Genomic DNA, 19,565 nt, shown 5'->3' with positions numbered 1-19,565 from the left:
TACCTAACCATGAACAATAAATATTATTTCAGTCATTGAAATCTAAGATTATTAGGAACTTTTTCAAAAGAGAAATTACTGAGTCATACTAGCAAAATAAATTTTCCTACATAGTTTTCATCATTTATTATAACACAAAGATATCCAATGGTATCACTTTCTGAATTTGTATGTGATATATTTATTTTCTTTTTCATTTACAGTCTCTAATATTTGATGAAGTTGACCTCTCAGATGCCAGCGTAGCTGAATCAAGCACAAAAAATGTCAACAACAGTTTCACGGTATGTTACTCAGTCTGATCAGTTTAGCCTAAAGCTACCTAACCAAAGACTTGTTACTGATACCATCACAAATATACTTTTTAAAACTGTCTATCACTTGTACATAGGTTCCTCATTATGAATTGAATAAACTAACATTCTAGCATCATTAAATTACATACTTCAACACTATTCCAATCATGTCCTTTTAATATATATATATATACTGAATTAGATAGGTTTCAACTATGAAATAGTCACTTTTTCTTTTGATTGTATTTTACTTTTATGTATTGTTTCCTTTAAATTCAGTAGTTTATTCTGTCAATGTTATGGAAGCATGTTCTATTAATTTCTCACTTATCTTAATTCTTAATTGGATAGTATTTTTGTGAGAATGAAAGTTTTAGACATGAGAAAAAATTTTTGAGTTTATAGTTAGGAAACTGAAGGAATGTATATGATTATTAATAAGGTTTTTTTTTTTTGGATGCTCTGAAAGAACTTTTAATTTTCAAAGTAGTGTCAATGGAAATGAAGGGATAGAATTTAGATGATTTACATCATATTACACAGAAAATAATCCTTACTCCATTAGTATTTATCTTCCTTTTCTTCTAATTTTTCTGACTCTTGCCAATAAAGATAATCATATCTTTCCTATGCTTTAAAAAAGAAGCTTTCTTCTGATCTTAGTACTCCCTCAATCTGTTGTTTATTGTGCTTCTCCTTTCAGTTAGGAGGATTAAATTCAGAAGAATGACTGAGAAAAGTAAAGAATAGGTCCAATTACTTGAATTCTCAGTTTCACTGTCTTATAATTTTTACAGTAGCTTCTGATAATTCTCTTAATTATGTATATCTTGTGAAGCTGTCAATCTGTTTTCATAATTTGATTTTTCTTTCTTATTTTTGATAAAGTTAACTAGTGTTTTAAATTAATTTCTTTGTTATCAAAAACCAAAAGCTTTTAGTTTTGCTTTTTATTTCTGTAGTTGTTTTGGTTATGTTTCTCTATTTAAGCTTTGTAAAGGTCCCTTGGTCCTTTTCAATCCTTTGTAAACATAGATCTCATCCAACCCCACTAATTCAAGAAAACACAAAGAACAGATGCTAATGTCTTAGGAAAAAAGCACAACAATAGGCCTATAGGAAGGAAAGGAGTAGTGGTAAGACATACAGTTGTATTAAGTACATTACAGAAAAGTCATCAAAGTGATTAACCATGACAACTCTACATTGACTGAGGAAGAGAAATAAATGAAACATTTGAGGAAATTAGCCTTTTCAAATGGTTGTGAATAAATACTTCATAGCAAATGATGATTCAGTATCATACAATGGAAAAAGTGCTACTTTGGAATCAGAAAACATGGATCAAATCTCAGTTTCAAGTTGATCAATCTCTCTGGGTCTCAGTTTCCCCATGCATATAATAAGAGTATTAAATTTTATGGATTTTAAGAGGCCTCCTAGCTCTGAATATATGATCCTATGAATAAATGATAGCATTAGATAAATGATGAACCAAACTAGAGTACATAAGAAAGAATTAAATAAATCTATTTAGAGATTACAGAATTTAGAGGAAAATTTGAAGATCTGCTCCAAAACAGTAAATTCTCAAAAATAGAGTAACCAAAATATAATGCAAAAATACAAAATTGAAGGAATTTGAATAGAACAAATGAAAAAAAAATAGAATTTATAATACTGCTACAAACCAAGTATAATGAAATTAAAGTTAGAACATAAAGAAAAAATTTAAGGACTATGGGTCTTCCAAAAATCATAAAAAAATAAATTGTATAAGAAATTGTGCCAAGACATGTAAGAAGCTTGTGACAAAGTAGAAATGAAGGAAATCCACAGACCAACATAAAAAAACCCAAGTCTAACACACCAATACATGTCCTGGTCATATTTTACAACTATGCATTAGTATATAAATTTTGCAGTCTGCAAGATTGAAAAACCTTTCATGTTTCAAGAAAAATCAATTAGATTGGAATTATTACAAAATTATTCTGTGTTTATGATATAGTAAAAGAAAACTGAGTTACTTCAAAGATTAGTTGATTCTTGGAAATAATAAATCCTATAAACATGAACTTAAGCTTTAAAGAAAATAACTAGATATTCAGGAGAGGGAAGAGTTTGAATCATTCCTTCTGAAGAATCTGAATTCAGTATGTAAATTTGCCAAATTGAAGAATGTTAAAATGTTTTCACTAGCAATGAAAGACTAAGAAATGAAATGTATATATGACTAAATGTGAGCCTGGATGTTTTTAAAAAATAGTTACATGCTGAAATGCTTTGAGAAGTCAGAAAGCATCAGTAATCTAGAAAAATCCAAGGAGAATAGGCTATATAAAAATAAAATCAAGTAGAAAGTACATAGAAGAAGTGAATTAATGTTTCTAGAAAGAAAATTCATTCTTCTCATTAGTAAATTAATATTACAGCTGGCATCCTTGAATATATTCTTTTCTGACTTTACTTAATTTACTTTGATTACTTCATTTGTCTTCCTACTGATCTCTGTATTACTTACATTCACCTTTTCTTACAGCATAATACTATACTATTATTTTCTCTTTTTCCATTTCATCAATCCCATTTTTAAGACGTTGTTTTCTTCAATATATATATTTCCATTTCACCAAATGTATTTTTAAGGAGTTGTTTTCTTCAGTCAGTTTCTGTGTTTCCTTTTCCAAACTCTCCTGCAAAATTCTCATTTCTTTTCCCCATTTTCTTCAAATTCTCTTTTAAGATGCTTTTTGAATTCTTTCAAAAGAGCCTTTTGAATTGAAGATCAACTCATATCCCCCTTTGAGGCTTCATCTGGAGACATTTTGCCTTTGGTGTCCTCAGAGTTCTGAGGTCTGTTCTTCTCTGTCTCCATAGTAGCTCTCTATGGTCAGAGCTCTTTTTGCTTTTTTGCTCATTTTTAAAGGTTCATATCTCCTCTTAGGGCACAAGAGATATTGCAAGTGACAGGGGCTTCAAACTGCACTGGAGCTGGTGCTGCCAGCATCCTCCCTACTCTGGGTGGGCCTGTCCAAGTCCCACCTGTTATGCTGAAGCTCAGAGGCTCACTATTTACTTTTTGTTGTTGCACTGAATGTCTGACAGTTAGTCTGCTGATCCTCTGCCCTTCTAAACTGGGACAGAATAGTCAACACTGCTGTATTTTGGCCAAGAGCCTTCCACTATATCTCCATATGGGGCCTCTCTGTCCTAGGACTCCCTTGGTACACCTGCACCTGCCTGCCCTGGGCTATTTCCCTTCTTGATCAATTGAAATAGAACTTTTCTTGAAATCCTTCCAATATATCTTTTGCTGAAAATTTGTTTCATTCCAAATATTTGTGGGTTTTGTTACTCCAAAATCTATTCAAAGGTTTGATCTAGTGTTGATTCTGAGAGAAGCCAGGAAGCAATCAGGCAAAGTCCTGTCTGCTCTCTGCCATCTTGGCTCTGCTCCTTTCCTGTTCTGTTACTTTCAAATAATATAATTTGTTTTACCATTCCTCAACCCATGGATATCTATTTTTACTTTTTTTTTGCTACCCTCCCAAAGTGCTACTACATAATGTTTTGGTATATATGGAGTCTTTCTCTTCTGTCAATGGCCTCTTTAGAGTGCTTGCCTAGTAAGGGTGTCTTTAGTTCAAAAGTTATAAACATTTTAGCCATTTTATTTCCGCAGTTTCAAATTGTTTAAAATGTAAAAAAAAAACAAAAACAAAAAAAACACCAATTCACAATTCTAACAGTAATGGAGTGGTGCTCTTGTCTTTCCTGATATGCAACACTGACTGTTACCATCTTTTCTCATCTTTGCTAATTTGCCTGGTATGAGGTAAACCTTGGGACTATTTCAGTGTGAATTTCTATTAATATTAATGATCGGGGGTATTTTTTCATTTTTCATGATTGTTATTAGTTTATAATCCCCCTTTTTTTATCCTTTGTTGTTTTTTGGTTTCTTCCTTTGAACTTTTCTACTTCTTTTCTTCTTTACTATTCATCTGGTGGTCAATTAATAGTTAATAAATATTTATCAAGTGCCTGCTATATGATCAGCATTTGACTCCAGAAAAACTAGTGTTTAAGGATCACTAGAAATATCTACATGTATCATTTGACACAGTACATTTTTTAAAATCCATAATATAAAAAAAATTAGAGATTGGATTAAACTTTTTACACTAAAGGTATTATAAATTTTTGTGTCATTTCATTTAGTCTTTTTTGGTCATTTCATTCACTTAGTCTTTTTATTATTTAAAATACCATTTTGTGATTTATCAGGGCAGGGACTTAATTTTGTATTATTGATACATAACTCAAGGTCATGCCTATATACAATAGTCATTCAATAAATGTTTGGTGGTGATTTTGTGCCTATTTCACTCACTCACTCCCATTAGCAACATGTTTAATTTTTTAAAATTTTCACACTATCTGACTTCTTTCCTTGAACTTTCAGTCTCTTTTAACATTTATTTTACTACTGGCATTTATTATTTTTCCTTATTTTCCATTATGTGTTTCAATGGCAATAATATCTGGTATTGCTAGAGTAATTCTAGTACACACAAGTTGTCATTTTGAGAATATATGGATTGAAAGAGTTTTCCTTTAATTCCATTGTCATCGCTTTGGTTTCAGCCTGGGTGTTGATGTTAATGGGCAAGCCAACTTCAACTTAGAAGTAAACATGCTTTTAAAAGAAACAATCCACTAAAGTCTGACTGTACAGCATTGTGTATTTCTACCAAGCAAAAGCAATGTTAATGTTGAAAGCCAAGAAGCTTTGCATCTTATGTGGTTTTAGGTATCATGTTATGATTGAGGCTAATGGAAAAAACTGACCCCTGAGAGGCTGACCTTATTGTAGGTTGTTTTAAAAGCCTTTCAGTTCATTGGTACTATTGATTTATTTTGGAATGTTAGCAGCACATTTGTGTTCTAATAATGACTTTGGACCTGAAGAATGTAATTTTTCCAAAAGCTTTTCAGCTACTCATCTTTAGTCTAATTGTCAAGTAAGATTCAGTCAGTCAACTAGCATTTAAGTTCCTACTTTGTACCAGGCATTGTGCGAAGTGTGGGGATACAAAGAAAGGCAGAAAGCAATTTTTACTTTATGCTTTTTCATAACATTTTTGTTTTCTTTCTCATTTCAGCCTCATGATATCTCCGAGAGATAGATGGGGCTTATACGTGATTATTTCTATCTTACAGACTACGCAACTAGTACTCTCAGAAGTTAAATACCTTTTCAAAAGTTACATTTCCAAAGTAATAAAAGTTATAAAAAACTACATTTGTACATCAGAAATGTACAAAAAGTTACAGTACAAAAATAACATTTCAAAAGTTAGTGATAAAATAGAGACTAGAATCCAGATCTCTTGAATCCTAGTGCAGAGATCTTATTAACTTTGACATACTACCTTCCTTTATTGAAATTTCCTCTTTGTGTAGTCTCCCTTTTAGATCTGATTGCTTTCATTTTATTCCTGATGTTATTTCACCCCTCCATTTTAAAAAAATCAATTCTGTAAGGTAGTAAATTTCAAGTTCCACTTACTGCTATGTAATTTATCATCACTGTGTGCCTCCACCCTACCAATGGTAGCAAGCTCTCTGATGCCTTAGTTGTGTGGGATTTTCTATTTAGTGTGTGGGTTTTAAGTTAGATGTATTATTAAAAGGCCCTTCTTGTTTTTAACTTCAATGAAGCATAGTGATGATTGGTTTTTATTATAATTTACTATTTATGAAGTGACTTCAATTTTAGCTGGAAAGATGATTCTTGTAAAAATGTAAATGCTCATCACATTTTGTTGCATAAATTCTATGCCTAAAGAAGAGAACCTTTCAGTTGATCAATGAATAATTATAAGATAAATGTTGATTTTTCAAAAATTTTCAATGAAATATTATTTCCCTTAAATCTTAATGAAGATTTTGCTTAGCTTTTAAGATTAATGGTCACTTTTTAAAATTAATGGTAGTCATGATTTGGAGTATCTTTTGTGTGTTTAGAGAATATTTTATTTAAATAAAGGCACTGTATTCAATTAATACAAATTTAGTATATTTGGTTTAATATAAACACCCTGCTAATATTTTTTAATGATTGGTCTGCATCTGAGTATGAAATCCCATGATTACTGAGAATCCAACCTGGCTTAGTGGATCCTATATAATGTGCAAACATCATGTGACAATCCTTATTTTTAGTACTAAATGATGTTTGGAATAAAGAGTGATCATTTTAGTTCAGATTTACTTGGCCACAATAGACTTCAGGAAATGATTTGTGTTAAAATGATTGGTTGTACTTGAAATATTAAATCACAAATTTAAAAATAATACAAATGTAGCAGATTCTTGGGAGTACTTAAGTTTTCAGGATCTGGATTTGATTGCAATTAATACCTCTATTAACATAATGACAATGTACTTGAAATATTTTTACCTGTCAATCAACTTTAGTAACAAGTAATTTTTTTCATATGATAGCATTTTATTTTTTCCAACTATATGTAAAAATAGTTTTCAGTCTTCATTTTTGTAAAATTTTGAGTTCACAATTTTTTCCCTTTCTCACTTTCCTCTCCTCTCCCTAAAGCAGCAAGAAATCTAATAAAGGCTATACAAGTGCAAAGATATTAAACATTTCCATATTTGCCATGTTGTGAAAGAGAAATCAGAGTAAAAGTGAAAAACTATGAGAGAGAAAAAACAAAAAAAAACCCTAATTAAAAAAAAGTGAAAACAGTATGCTTTGGTCTGCATTCAGTTTCCATAGTTCTTTCTCTGGATGTAGTCAGCATATTCCATAATTTTTAGAATTGTTTTGGATCTCTGTATTTCTGAGAAGAACTAAGTCTATCATAACTGATCATCACACAATGTTGCTGTTACTGCATACAGTGTTATCTCAGCATCAGTTCATGAGAGTCTTTTCAGATTTTTCTGAAATCTTTCTCCTCATCATTTTTATACCACAACTTGTTCATCCATTCCCCAATTGATTGACGTCTCCTCAATTTCCATTTCTTTGCCACCATAAAAAGAACTTCTATAAATATTTTTGTACATGGAGGTCCTTTCCCCGTTTTTATGATCTCTTTGGAATACAGACCTAGAAGTGATATTGTTGAAGCAATGTCTACACACCATTTCACAGGTCTTTGAGCACAGAGTAATAAGTAATTTAAATCAAAAATGTAATTTATAATCACAAGAAAAAATACATGAGCTTTTTTCACATCCAACTCATTTTCATTTAATTCAGTAATTTCATTAAGCCCTAACTACATCCAAAGAACTGGTCTAGGTGTTGGTGAGTCAAAGATAATAGGGGGAAAAAGCTAACTTGTTCCCTGGTCTTATGTTTTCTGTATGTGAGTGGCACTTCTACACAGAGATAATAATTTGAAATGATTTGAGTAGGGAGAGAATAACTTTTCGATCAGAAAAGGCTCCCCTTATAATATACTATTTGAGATAGGCCTTATAAGAAGTAAGCTAAGAATTTAAAGAAGTAGAGGGTGGATTGAGAATCAATGCTATATAAGGAGCAGAGGAGGAGGAGTATCCCAGGTATTTGGCAAAACTTGTACAAAGGCAAATTGACAGGAAGAGATATACCAATACCAAACAAAACCATGTAGCTCTTTTGGCTTGAATGTAAAATGTGTGACATAACATACATAATATTAAAAGTAATGCTGGAGTCTGTGATGATAACTTATAAAGGGTTTTAAGTACCAACCTAAGAAATATATGTTTTATCTTGGAGACAGTGAAGAGCCATGGAAGTTTCTTGAGCTACAAAACATCACGTAAATATTATTTTTAGCAGTTGAAGCGACTGATAGGTGAGAGATGAAGCAGGGAAATAAATTTCAAAGCTTTTCTAATATTTGGAGATGAGGGATATTGAAAGCCAGAAACAGATTAGAGATGACATGCATAGAGAGAGGGATCAATGCAAGAGGTGTTGTAGAGGTAAAAAAGCAATAAGACTTGGTAACTAATTGGATTTAGGGAGTGAAGGAGATTGAAGAGACAAGAATGACTCAGTTGTTGCAGTCCTGTGTGGTGTACTTTTTTGGAAGAGGGGTGGGTTTAGAGGGAAAATATATGTCTTGCTTGGTTATGTGAGATGACTACAGGATATCCAAATGTAGAAGTCCTGGAGTTAGCTGGTTATATGATACTGAAGATAAAGAGAGAGATTGATATAAAGATGGTTCTTTCTTTATAGAGATAAGAGCTGATGAGATCATTAAGAGAATGAAAAGAGAGAACAAAAAAAAAAAAGAGTAAAAGTCTGGAACAGAGCTTTGGTGACTTCCCATAATTAAAGAGTGGGAGCTGATCTACAAAGAGACTCAGAAGGGAGTAGTCAGATAAGTAGGAGAACTTGGAGAAAATAGGGTCATAAAATCCAAAGGAAGAATGTAAGGAGGCCTGCATAATAGCATAAGAAGCCACAGAGAGGCCAAGAAAGATAGGACCTGAGATTTGGCAATGAAGTTTCTGCTTATTCTTCACTTTACTCCCTGTATACCCCCAGCATGTTTTACTTGCTTATCTTTCATTTTTTAAAGAGTCTTATACAATCAAGAGAACTTTGCATTTGCCACCAATATTTCATTGGGAAAATTGCTTCTCAAAAGAAATCTAAGATTTTTTTTTCTCTGTATGACTTACAACTGAGTTTCTATTAAGTAAACTGTTGTTCTTCAATTTCTTGCTGCCATTTCCCTAATTGATCTTAGGATTTTACAGTGATGTGTGATAAGGGAGTTAGGACTTCTGGTGCTTATTAGCATATATCATTTGTTTTTCAGAACCCGTTGTAAGGTGATATCCCTCACCATGTCTTTAATAATGTCTTCCAATCCCTTAATTATTCCTTTAGAAAGTAATAATAAACATAAGCTTAAAAATAAAATCAATCCCACTCAGTCTCTGGGAAGACATTAATATAACACTGTCTCTAAAACTCCCTCATTTATCTGCTGTCTAGTTACTTAATTCTTTAAAGTAATTCTTCTTTTCATTAGTAAATGCAACTTCAAATTCTTTCAGCATTTTTTCACGTTATATTTAAAAAATACCTTGAGCAAAATGAGTAAAATATCAATTAATTTGACATAGCATCAAGAAATGGAATGGAAGCCATGGAGGCAATTGCCACATTTGTGAAGCATTTTGACTTTTTAATCCCACGCTAATTTCTTTTCTTCATTTTTAAGCTGAGAAGAAAACTTTTAATGAAAATGATAACCTTTTATGAGTAGAGTACTCTTTTAGTATTTGGCTTTATTGACAGTAAGTTTGGCTATTACTTGATTTTGAAGGCTAGATTTGGCTACCAGTTTTGTCTTTTATTTTTGCAAGAATTCTTTGTTATTTCTTAGAAGAGTCCTAAAACATGTCTAAGGAAATAGGAAGTAAAAATTCATAGCTAATTTTAGTGGAATTGACATATTTTTTCACTAGACCCGAATCATAGAATATTTGATATTTGAATTCTTCATGGTAAGAATCTCTTCTTTTTTTCCCCTCATTCTGATGAAGGGAAATAATCTCTTCATAAATTTTTGTTATGTTGTTTTGAAATTGAATAAATATCAAAATTAAACATATGCTTTATTATCTAATTTTTTAATCTAATTTTATCTAATTCTGTCATATTCAAAGACATTGTATTCTAGACATATACATGAGAATCATTGTCCTTAATTGAAGTATTAACTTTAATAATAATAATATGGCCATCTAGTTATTTCACATGTAATTTTCTATCATTTTCATTTCTTTATATAATTGTAATGTTATAGTTCTAGAGTTATACTAATTTATTGTCTTGATTATAAGATGGGTTGTTTGCTGCCAAGTGTCATTTGCCGATTAAATCTGGACAAGCAGCCCAATGTTTAGTGAACACTTTTCTTAGTAATCTAATAGCATAGTAAGGAATCTGGTAGGAGAGTTGAGGAGTGGATGCCAGCAAGCAAGAATCTTCAAATGTTCTGTTTTGCTTGAATATGCTTTGTACTATTTTGGGAGGAGAAAATCATCAGCCATAGAAGCCATTGAAAGTGTTGTTACTAATCTTGCTATTAGGATCTGGGTTAATCAAAATCTAAAGAACCTTATATATTTTATTCATATTCCAAATGTTGTGGCAAAAATTGAGTTTAATTCAAGAGGTATTGTGCTAAAAGAGAAAACAGCGCCCACATTTAAGGAGCTTACATTCTTCTGGGAGGATACAACATCTAAATGAATGAGTGGGCACATGATGGATTGAGGCTGGAAGGAACACTAATCAATTAGAGAGATGATGTGCCTCCTTTTAAGCCTTGAATGAAGTTACACATTTTAGAAGATACAGGACAAAAACAAATTCTTTCTGGAAATTTTGCTATCATGGTGTAAAAGATGTATAGCACAGATAGCAGTTATGATTGCTCTTCATTTCTTCTTGCCTTGCTTACTCTATTTTAATGAGATACTATTTAAATCAACTATATATTTATGAAATATATTTCACTATTAATTTAAAATCCATTACATGGTTCATGGGATTTGGTTTTTGGAAGGGACTTTAGAGACTAGCTTGTCCAACCCCCTTTTTTTTCTATAGATGATAGACATAAGTGACTTGCCTACAGTCACATCAATAACCTCTCTTTTCTCCCCCCAAAAACATCTTCTACCCCTTCTCTCAAGTCTCTATTAGATGACTAAGTAGTTATATTAAAAGTATTGGGGGAAAAAATCTTGAAGCTCATCAACCTTGTCTTCACTTTATAGATGAGAAAATCGAGGAGTTAAACATCTTTCTTAAGATTAACTGTTGTTCAGTCACATCCAACTTTTCCTGACTCCATTTGAGTTTTCTTGGCACACTGAAGTGGTTTGCTTTTTCCTTCTACTACAGATGAAGATACTGAGGCAAATAGGGTTAAGTGACTTGCCCCTAAGTTCTACACAAAAAGGATGAGGAGAATCAAGTTTCAAATTCAGGTTTTCTGACTTGAAGTTTAGATTGTTTCTCATGTCGTACACCACACTGACTCCATAAGGAGTGTCTAATGCTGAGAATTTAAGGAACTGTAGCAAGCCAGTGGGGGAAATAACTTCAAGCAGGTAGACTTGGTATGGACTTCTTTGCCAGCCAGTATGCTTAAGAACAAAACAAACTTAAAGCTTTCCCAAATTCAATATTTATTTCAATTGAATTAACAAGAAAATGAAACATGTTATTCACATAAACACTATTATACTTATAAGTGAACTTTTTTTAGAAGTTAGAATTTAATGCTTTTGAGTGAAAAATCAGAAGACCTGCCTGGCTTCCTATACTGATTCTGTGCATATATTGTTATTGTTCCTATTTTTGTTGTTTGTCTTTTTGTTCTTTAAGAGGATCATGACATCAGGGAATCTATGTTAAGATGTGCATGTGACTTGGAATGGAAGCTTGGATATGTCATCATATCTCTTGACTTCAGTTTTTTAAGTGTAAATTCAGGAGCAAGACTAGATGATTTTGGAATACCTTTCCAGATCTGTCTCTTTCTCTCTCTGTGTCTCTGGCTCTCTCGGAATCTCTTTGTTTCTCTGTCTCTCTTGATTTGCAATGACTTCCAAACCCTAAAGCTTTATGTGAGAATTGAATGGTAAAGATTACAATGATTGTTACATATGGAGTTTTTTTATACTCTTCATATTCAGTTCCCAACATTTTAATTTAAAAGTTCATTTTTAAATTCACTGGTTAGTGGTTGAAACATATTCCTACATAATAGTATCATTCTTATATATATATGAATGATTTGGAGTAGGAAAACCAATCAGCAAAAAATTGTGATAGGTTAGTATTAATATTCCTACATAATAGTATCATTCATATATATATGAATGATTTGGAGTAGGAAAACCAATCAGCAAAAAATTGTGATAGGTTAGTATTAATTTTTTGGGATACAACTGCTTCTAAGAAGATTTGGTCTGTCGATCATTTCAAATTTTACATTAATTGCTTAAATCATATCAGTTCTAATTGAGACAATAATTATGAGTTATTTTTCTAAAGGCTGATGGAGATACAGTTGGGAGGGAAAATAAGAGAAATAAAAGGAGAAAAACTGTCTTCTGGACAATGGGTAAGACCAGTCATCTAAAAAGAAGGTACTTAACAATAAATTTAAGATACTAATGACCACCATCTTTGTCCTGATAATTGGTAGAGTAGCCAATCTACAACTTTCTCTGGACTTAGAGTCAACAGCACCAAAATAACCGCATATTAGATCTTAGCTATTCAGTTTGGTAGGTTTTAGGATGACTCTATGGTTAGAGATGACTTTCTTGGGTAAAGAACAAAAAAACTAGAGAATGTAAAAGTGGTGTATGTAGCTGGAAGACATAACTGAGAACTGGTTATGCTTATTAAAGTGAAACTAGTTATGTAAATCTTCTGGTGTGGATTCCCTGTGATATTAGAATTGGGTACAAATTAGATCAAATGAATTTTTTATAGGATCCTCCAATGCTAAGTCCATCATAACCACAAGGTACATGGTAATTATTCAGTTTGACTCCTTGAATCAGGATATTAAAATTTGGGATCAAATTTTGGTAGAGAACAACTGGAAAAATATAAGAAAGAAAAATCTGAAAGGCACTCAGATGTTTGACCTAAATGGTGTCATCCTTCAGTAGATCTAGAACTTAGAGCTGGAGAGTTCTTCATACTACTGCCACAATAATTTTTCTGATGTATAGACTTGGTTATGTCAGAAGTTTTCAGTGGTTCCCTTGTCCTTCCACAGAAGAGTTAAAATATCTTTGCCTGCCACATAAGGCTCTTTGTAATCTGGTGTTCTGTTATTATTCTAGCTCTATTTTTTATCATTACTTCTTTAAACTCTTCATTCTGACCAGCCTATTCCATTCTTTTTTCCATGAACATGACATGAATTCTCCCATTTCCATGCTTTTGTTCACTATTTTCAATATCTAGAATGCCATCTCTCCTCACCTTCATTTCCTGAATTTCTACCTTTCCTTTAAAGCTGATCTAAATTTTTCCTTTTTTATGAAGCTTTCCTGACCTAACCATTTTGCAGTGCCTTTCTCTACTAGACTTCACATAGCATTTTAATTTTGTTGCTTTGTAATACACTTTTAAAATGTGTTGTTGTATATCATCTCCTTCTTATAAACTCCATGAGAGCTGGAACTTTGGTTTATCTCAACCTTTTTATTTTCCTTAGTGCCTGTCACAGTTCTCTGTGCAAAGTCCATTCTTAGTGATTGCTTGTTGGCTGAATGAATGAAATATGATCCTTTCTCTCCCAGAATTTATAATCTGTTAAGGGAAATAAGATATGTATACATTTAAAGCAATACAAGTGGGGCATAATGTTTATATGAAAGATACAAAACCTTAGCAATGATTCTTCTAGATGTGATTTTTTTTTTTTTGCCTTTCTACAGAACTATTGTGGAAAATTACATATATATTTGAATTTCTTATTTTCTGTCTGATTAATATTTCTCCCTTTACCTTCTAGCTTAGTGGGAGAGCAAGTTGTTTCTTGATTTCTTCTTTCTTTTCATTTTCTTCTATGCTTACTTGTAGTGTTTTGGTTGGTTTTCAGGAGGTCTCTGGACCAGCCTTCATTTCAGCAAAGTAATCACCACAAAAATAGCCAGGTGTTAAAGTCCAAAGTCAAATTCTTTATTGTCTCCTTGCCTGGGGCCCAGTTAGCTTTCTTGAGGCCCTTCAGATAGGTCTTATTCTCAGTGGAGAAATGCAGGAAGCCACCAAGGTGATGTGTGAGATGGAGTGAATGTCTCTCCTTGGCTCCAAGAACTTGAGCTCCTGCCTCCAGTCCTCTTGTCTGAGGACTCCTGGCTGAGTTTGCCCCACTTTATACACTCTATTTTAATTACATCCTCATAAGTGTGAATCTTATAGAACTATATTAAGTACTAAACACATGTACTGAAATAGAGAACTAATAATCACCATGCTAAACTAGATAACCATTGTCTTATAAACTTCTCATACATTTACTACGAGATCTTTTGGGATGACCTAGGAACCCAAAAGTTTTATTTAGGAACTTATTTTGGGCTCTTCCAGGCCAAATATTGCCCAGCTTCTCTGTTTTTATTCAAATATAGTGGAAAATACAGTTTTTGGAATATATTTCAACTTTGTGGTGACCAACACTAAACAAATAATTTCTTTGCTTTAAAATTGCTAATTGTGTCTTGTACACAATAATTTGTTGTTATTAAACCAAAAGAGTCTTTGCCAAGGGAAGGCTGCTAATGCATTTTCCCAATCTATCTGGTACAAACTAAAAATATTAACTGTAATGATAATATTCTTAAAGTTTCCATTAACTATGTTTGTCTGTTGCTCAATTACAATGGAATACTATGTGATAATCTACATAAATAATTGATGAGTTCATTGTGATCCTTTTTATTGCAATTAATATTAAAAGAGAGCATAAGTTTTCATATTACAGTATTACCAGTGTAATGTTTAAGGATATACCAAACTCTGAATTACCATGTATTATTATTATTTTATTTCTAGAATTTGAATGTGATTATAAGAATCAAAAATGAATCAAGAATCAAAAGAGAGGGACTGCAAGTCAGGATCTTAAAAGTAATTTTCTATGAAATATATGACAAGTCACTTAAAACCCCTAGGCATCAGCTGGTAATGAGTATATTAAATGACTTGTAATTTTTGCAACTCTTAAGAATTTATGAGTTTATGTGTTGCTTATATTTGATGATCCACTATCTTTTATAGCTTCAAAAAAGTCCTTTGAAAAATCAGCCCATTAGCAGAGAATCTTCTATGTAAGTTACTGAAATACTTATTTTTCATTATCATTATAGTCTAGTCAACTTTCTTAATATTTTTATGACTCTGTGATCTTATTGACATGGATATCCATCTAAGATTATATATTAGAAGCTATGGGCATTTATTTATAAAGTATATGTCTTCCATAGAGTATCAAACCAATCAACTGAGGATCTTTCTATCTGCTCACATTACACGAATGCCAATAGAATATATGGACTTTCTATATTTTTTGCAGATCATATATCTTTTTTATGACATCTTTTATACTTCTTGTATGAAATTCTTCACTATTAATATGCCACAGTTTATTTATGTCTACCATATATTTTTCTTTGGATGACCCACAACCCTAATTCTTCTCTGACTCACAGACAATTAGAATCACTAAAAGAATGGAGGCTTTTGTTTCTTAATGATGCTGGGGTTCATTAAAAGTCATGAAGTAATTTCTCAGATACAATTCAGCTTGTTCTGTTCTTATTATTCAATTTTGGATTCTGATTTGTCGTTCCTCTGCAGTATATTTTCAAATATATTCTTATGGACTAGCTCTATGAGCTGTTTATTCAGCTCCAAGCCATTATTTGGACAATGAACATTCTATATTCTTAGGGTTTTAAAAAATATATAGATATTGAAATGAACTCTGAGCTGAGACTTAAGCCCAATCTCCTGATTTCAAGTTATTTCCCATCCTTTTTCCAATATCATATACTTTTCATATGATCTGACTTAAGGTATTTGAGAAAGAATGCTGGACTTGGAATGAAAAGGATTTAGGTTTACCTCTAACCTTTCATATTAACTATAACATCTATGGAAGATCATTAAATTGTTCTTAATCTTTTTTTACCTGCAAAATATATATTATAATAACATCTATTAATACAGTGGGTTGTGGTAAGGATCAAATGAAATAACATATATTGAGTACTTTGTAAACTTTAAAGCAGTATATAAAATCTTATATTATTATTATTATTACTATATATCTCACTGAACATCCTATGAACTCCCCCTCCTCATTTTGTTCTTATTTTTCTGAGCTAACATTGTTTATAATTTCCCAGCACCTTTTTTGTAAATTTATATTCTAAACCACTATTGTCATGGGTTTCCATCTGTCTACTTGACAATGAGTGTGGTTGTTTCTTGGCCTTTTGGGCCCACTCCTTAGATCAGGGGTCCTCAAACTTTTTAAATAGGGGGCCTGTTCACTGTCCCTCAGACTGTTGGAGGGCCGGACTATAGTAAAAACAAAAACTTTGTTTTGTGGGCCTTTAAATAAAGAAACTTCATAGCTCTGGGTGAGGAAGATAAACATCCTCAGCTGCTATATCTGGCCCGCAGTCTTAGTTTGAGGACCCCTGCCTTAGAGCAATTGATTGATTAATTTTCCTTACCTAGGGACTAACAATGATTTGTGTCAATGTCTTCTCTTTTATACATTTCCTTTTTAAAAAATGTCAATAGCTTTTTAAACTGATCAAGTCAAAACTGTTTTGCATATATATTGCGCATCACACTGTCAACTTTATTCTTCTTGTTTAATGTTAATTTTGATATTTGTACCAAGAAGTCATAGATACTTGATTTTGAAATTATTGCTTTAGTGAAAACAATCATATCCCATCAATATAAAATCTGTTGGCCTTTTTGTAATGCTATTAGGTGCTAAGTTTGTCCAATTCTTCTCAATGCTCTTTTTGAAGAAATAATTTGTAACATATATTATGTGTAGTTTCTATGTAGTTTATTAAACCTTTTTCTTTTTTGGTGCATTTTCCAGTGTATTTTTCATATTGTTTTTATTCCCAGCTTTGTGCCAAAATCAACAAACAATCAAGATGTGTTGATTTAATCCAGAGGATTTTCTGGAACCCTTATCTTCTGTAGTAGAGATAATGGCACATAGCTTTCATTTAGCTTTATGGTAGTCTTATAAATTCCCATTGTGGACATTGCAAAATGACATGGACAAATTCCTTAAAAAATGATGTTTCTTGTTGCTTTTGGATGGACAATAAAACCAGCTCTACTAGGTTCCTTTATTTACTTCTTCATTCTTCTATTTAGTTGTAATCTCCTTTAGTGTTCTACTTTAGTATGTGGTGAGAATGTCAGTTTTGTAATCATAGTATCAGTGAATTTCGTAAATGGGAGGGACCACAGAGATCATGTAGTTTAACTTATACTTAAATAGGAAATCTTTCTACAATATCCCTGATCCCTGTAATCAAGCTTCTGCTTGATTAACTACAGTTTTTGGATATCTGTCATTTTTCTAGGAAACTCATTCCATTTTACGATAACTGGAATTGCTATAACCGCCCCCCCCCAAACAAACAAGCTCTGACATTAAAATTCAATCTGTTCTTTCTGTCCTGCATTTTCTATCCCATGCTCAGCTTTTTCCCAATTGTACTTTCTAGGACTGGGCACAGAATGTCTAATCTCCCTTCAGGATAAACACTCCAAGACTTTAAAGTTAAGGAAAACAAATTCCTTTGTTGTTGATGTTCAGAATTGTATATCCCATTCACATATTTAGTTCATCACCTCTCTGTCAGGGAGTGGGTAGCATGGTTTATCATCTGGAATCATGGCTTATTATTACATTGATCAGAGTTCTTATGTGTTTCAGGGTTGTTTATTTCTATAGTGTTTTAATTGTATAAATTGTTTTCCTAGTGCTGTTCATTTCACTCTGTATAAGTCCATCAATTCTTCCTAGATTTCTCTAAAACTTTCCTCTTTATAGTGTTTTATAGCCTAATTTATTCAGTCACTCCCCAGTTGATAGGCACCTGGCGCAGGAGGATGATGGAGAGTTCCAAAAAATACTCCAAAAGCAAAACAGCTGGTGGCAAATGAGTCAAAGGATAAATCCATGTAAAGTATATATTGGGTAATTCATTAACCAAATGAATCTGTAATACCCTCTTGAAGAAAGTGGTCCTGAATCTTAGAGGCACAGGTGAAGGGGGATATTTTCCAAACACTGGGGCCGACCTATGCAATAGCCCAGAAGTGGAGATGAAATATTAGGATGGAAGCAACTGACTAGAGTGGTGACTAGCACATGTAAGCATGAGTAATGTGAAACCAGTCTGGGAAGATAGGTTGGGAACTAATTACCTTGCATTCATTTTGCGTTTACTTATGAACATATTGTATTACAAAAGGTTAAGAAGAGACAGCTCCTCCTCCAAATAGTATTATTATGTATGGAATTTCTTTGTTCTATTTTTCTATTATTAATAAATTATTTGAAGATACCTTATTTTTAATTTTGGTTAAAATCATTATTGGGTTATTTTGAAGAAAAGCTAATGTTTTGTCATAAATATTAATGATTATAATATGGAAGATTACATATGATTATAAGAAAGTAAATAGCAAATTTCATGAGGAGTGCTGAATGACTGACCAATCTCATTGCAGTATTAATATAATATAATTATAATATATATTTAGATTTGTGGGATCACAAAACCCTCAGGGAATGTATTCTGCCCTAAATCAAGGTGACTTTTAATTCTGATTTTGTTTAACCCCACATTCTTGGTGGTCCTACAAAAGAACAATTCCATGCCTTTCACTGTCAACCTCCCCTACATTGCCTTATGGTCTCTCCCTTTTATATAGTTGGGAAAATGAAAAGTAGTTACTTCTTAGTAAAAACCTAAGTATCCTGTATCCAAGAGATACCCTTGAAACCATGACTTTGACTGTAGTTCAAAAGTACTTTTTCTGTTTACAAATTCATTATGTCTGGATTTAAGAATAACATCTGCAGTAGCTGGATACCAGTTTTCTTCTTCCTGATAAAAAGGTGCACAGGAGAAGTGAGGAGTGAAGTGTTCCTGTTAATAAATATTTAAATGTTAAAGGCATATAGTCACTACCACTTTCAGAAGACTTCTACTCACCCTCCCTGGCTATCACCCTTTGGCTGCATTTTCTCCTTTTAGAATGGAAGCTCCTTGAAGGCAAGGATTTTATTTGCCCTTGTACTTGCACACACAGTTTGGCATATAGACTTTGATTCTTAGTAAGCATAATAAATGTTTTTCTTTCATCAGTTAACCAATTCCATCATGGCTTCTACTTCTTTAGAAGACTCAATATCTTTTCCAATATCCAAAATATATTTTAGTTCTACTCTTGTCATTACTAATATGTTTGGATTTTCTATTTAAATATTTCTTTTAACTCTCAGTTAATGCCTTCTTTTACATGGAGCCTTTTCCTCCCTGAGCTTAGATTCTTTCTGAGAGGATCTCTTACTGATTTTCTATATATTGTGTTTTTATATGTGTTTTTATGTTGTCTTTCTCATTAGA

The 19,565-nt window shown here is 32.3% G+C and overlaps 1 protein-coding gene across 1 annotated transcript in view; it reads left to right on the top strand.

The window, feature by feature from the left end:
• Nucleotides 1-19,565, top strand: part of DGKH (diacylglycerol kinase eta) — a 220,383-nt gene that overhangs the window by 95,241 nt on the left and 105,577 nt on the right. The window contains exon 4 of the mRNA XM_051983870.1: nt 204-284. Within this exon, the coding sequence (XP_051839830.1) occupies nt 204-284 (81 nt within the window). The remainder of the gene's footprint in view (nt 1-203; nt 285-19,565) is intronic.

The sequence above is a fragment of the Antechinus flavipes genome, chromosome 3 (genome assembly GCF_016432865.1).
Source record: "Antechinus flavipes isolate AdamAnt ecotype Samford, QLD, Australia chromosome 3, AdamAnt_v2, whole genome shotgun sequence".
Lineage (NCBI taxonomy): Eukaryota > Metazoa > Chordata > Mammalia > Dasyuromorphia > Dasyuridae > Antechinus > Antechinus flavipes.
The sequence above is the reverse complement of the archived record's forward strand: the minus strand, read 5'-3'. Positions and strand labels throughout refer to the sequence as shown.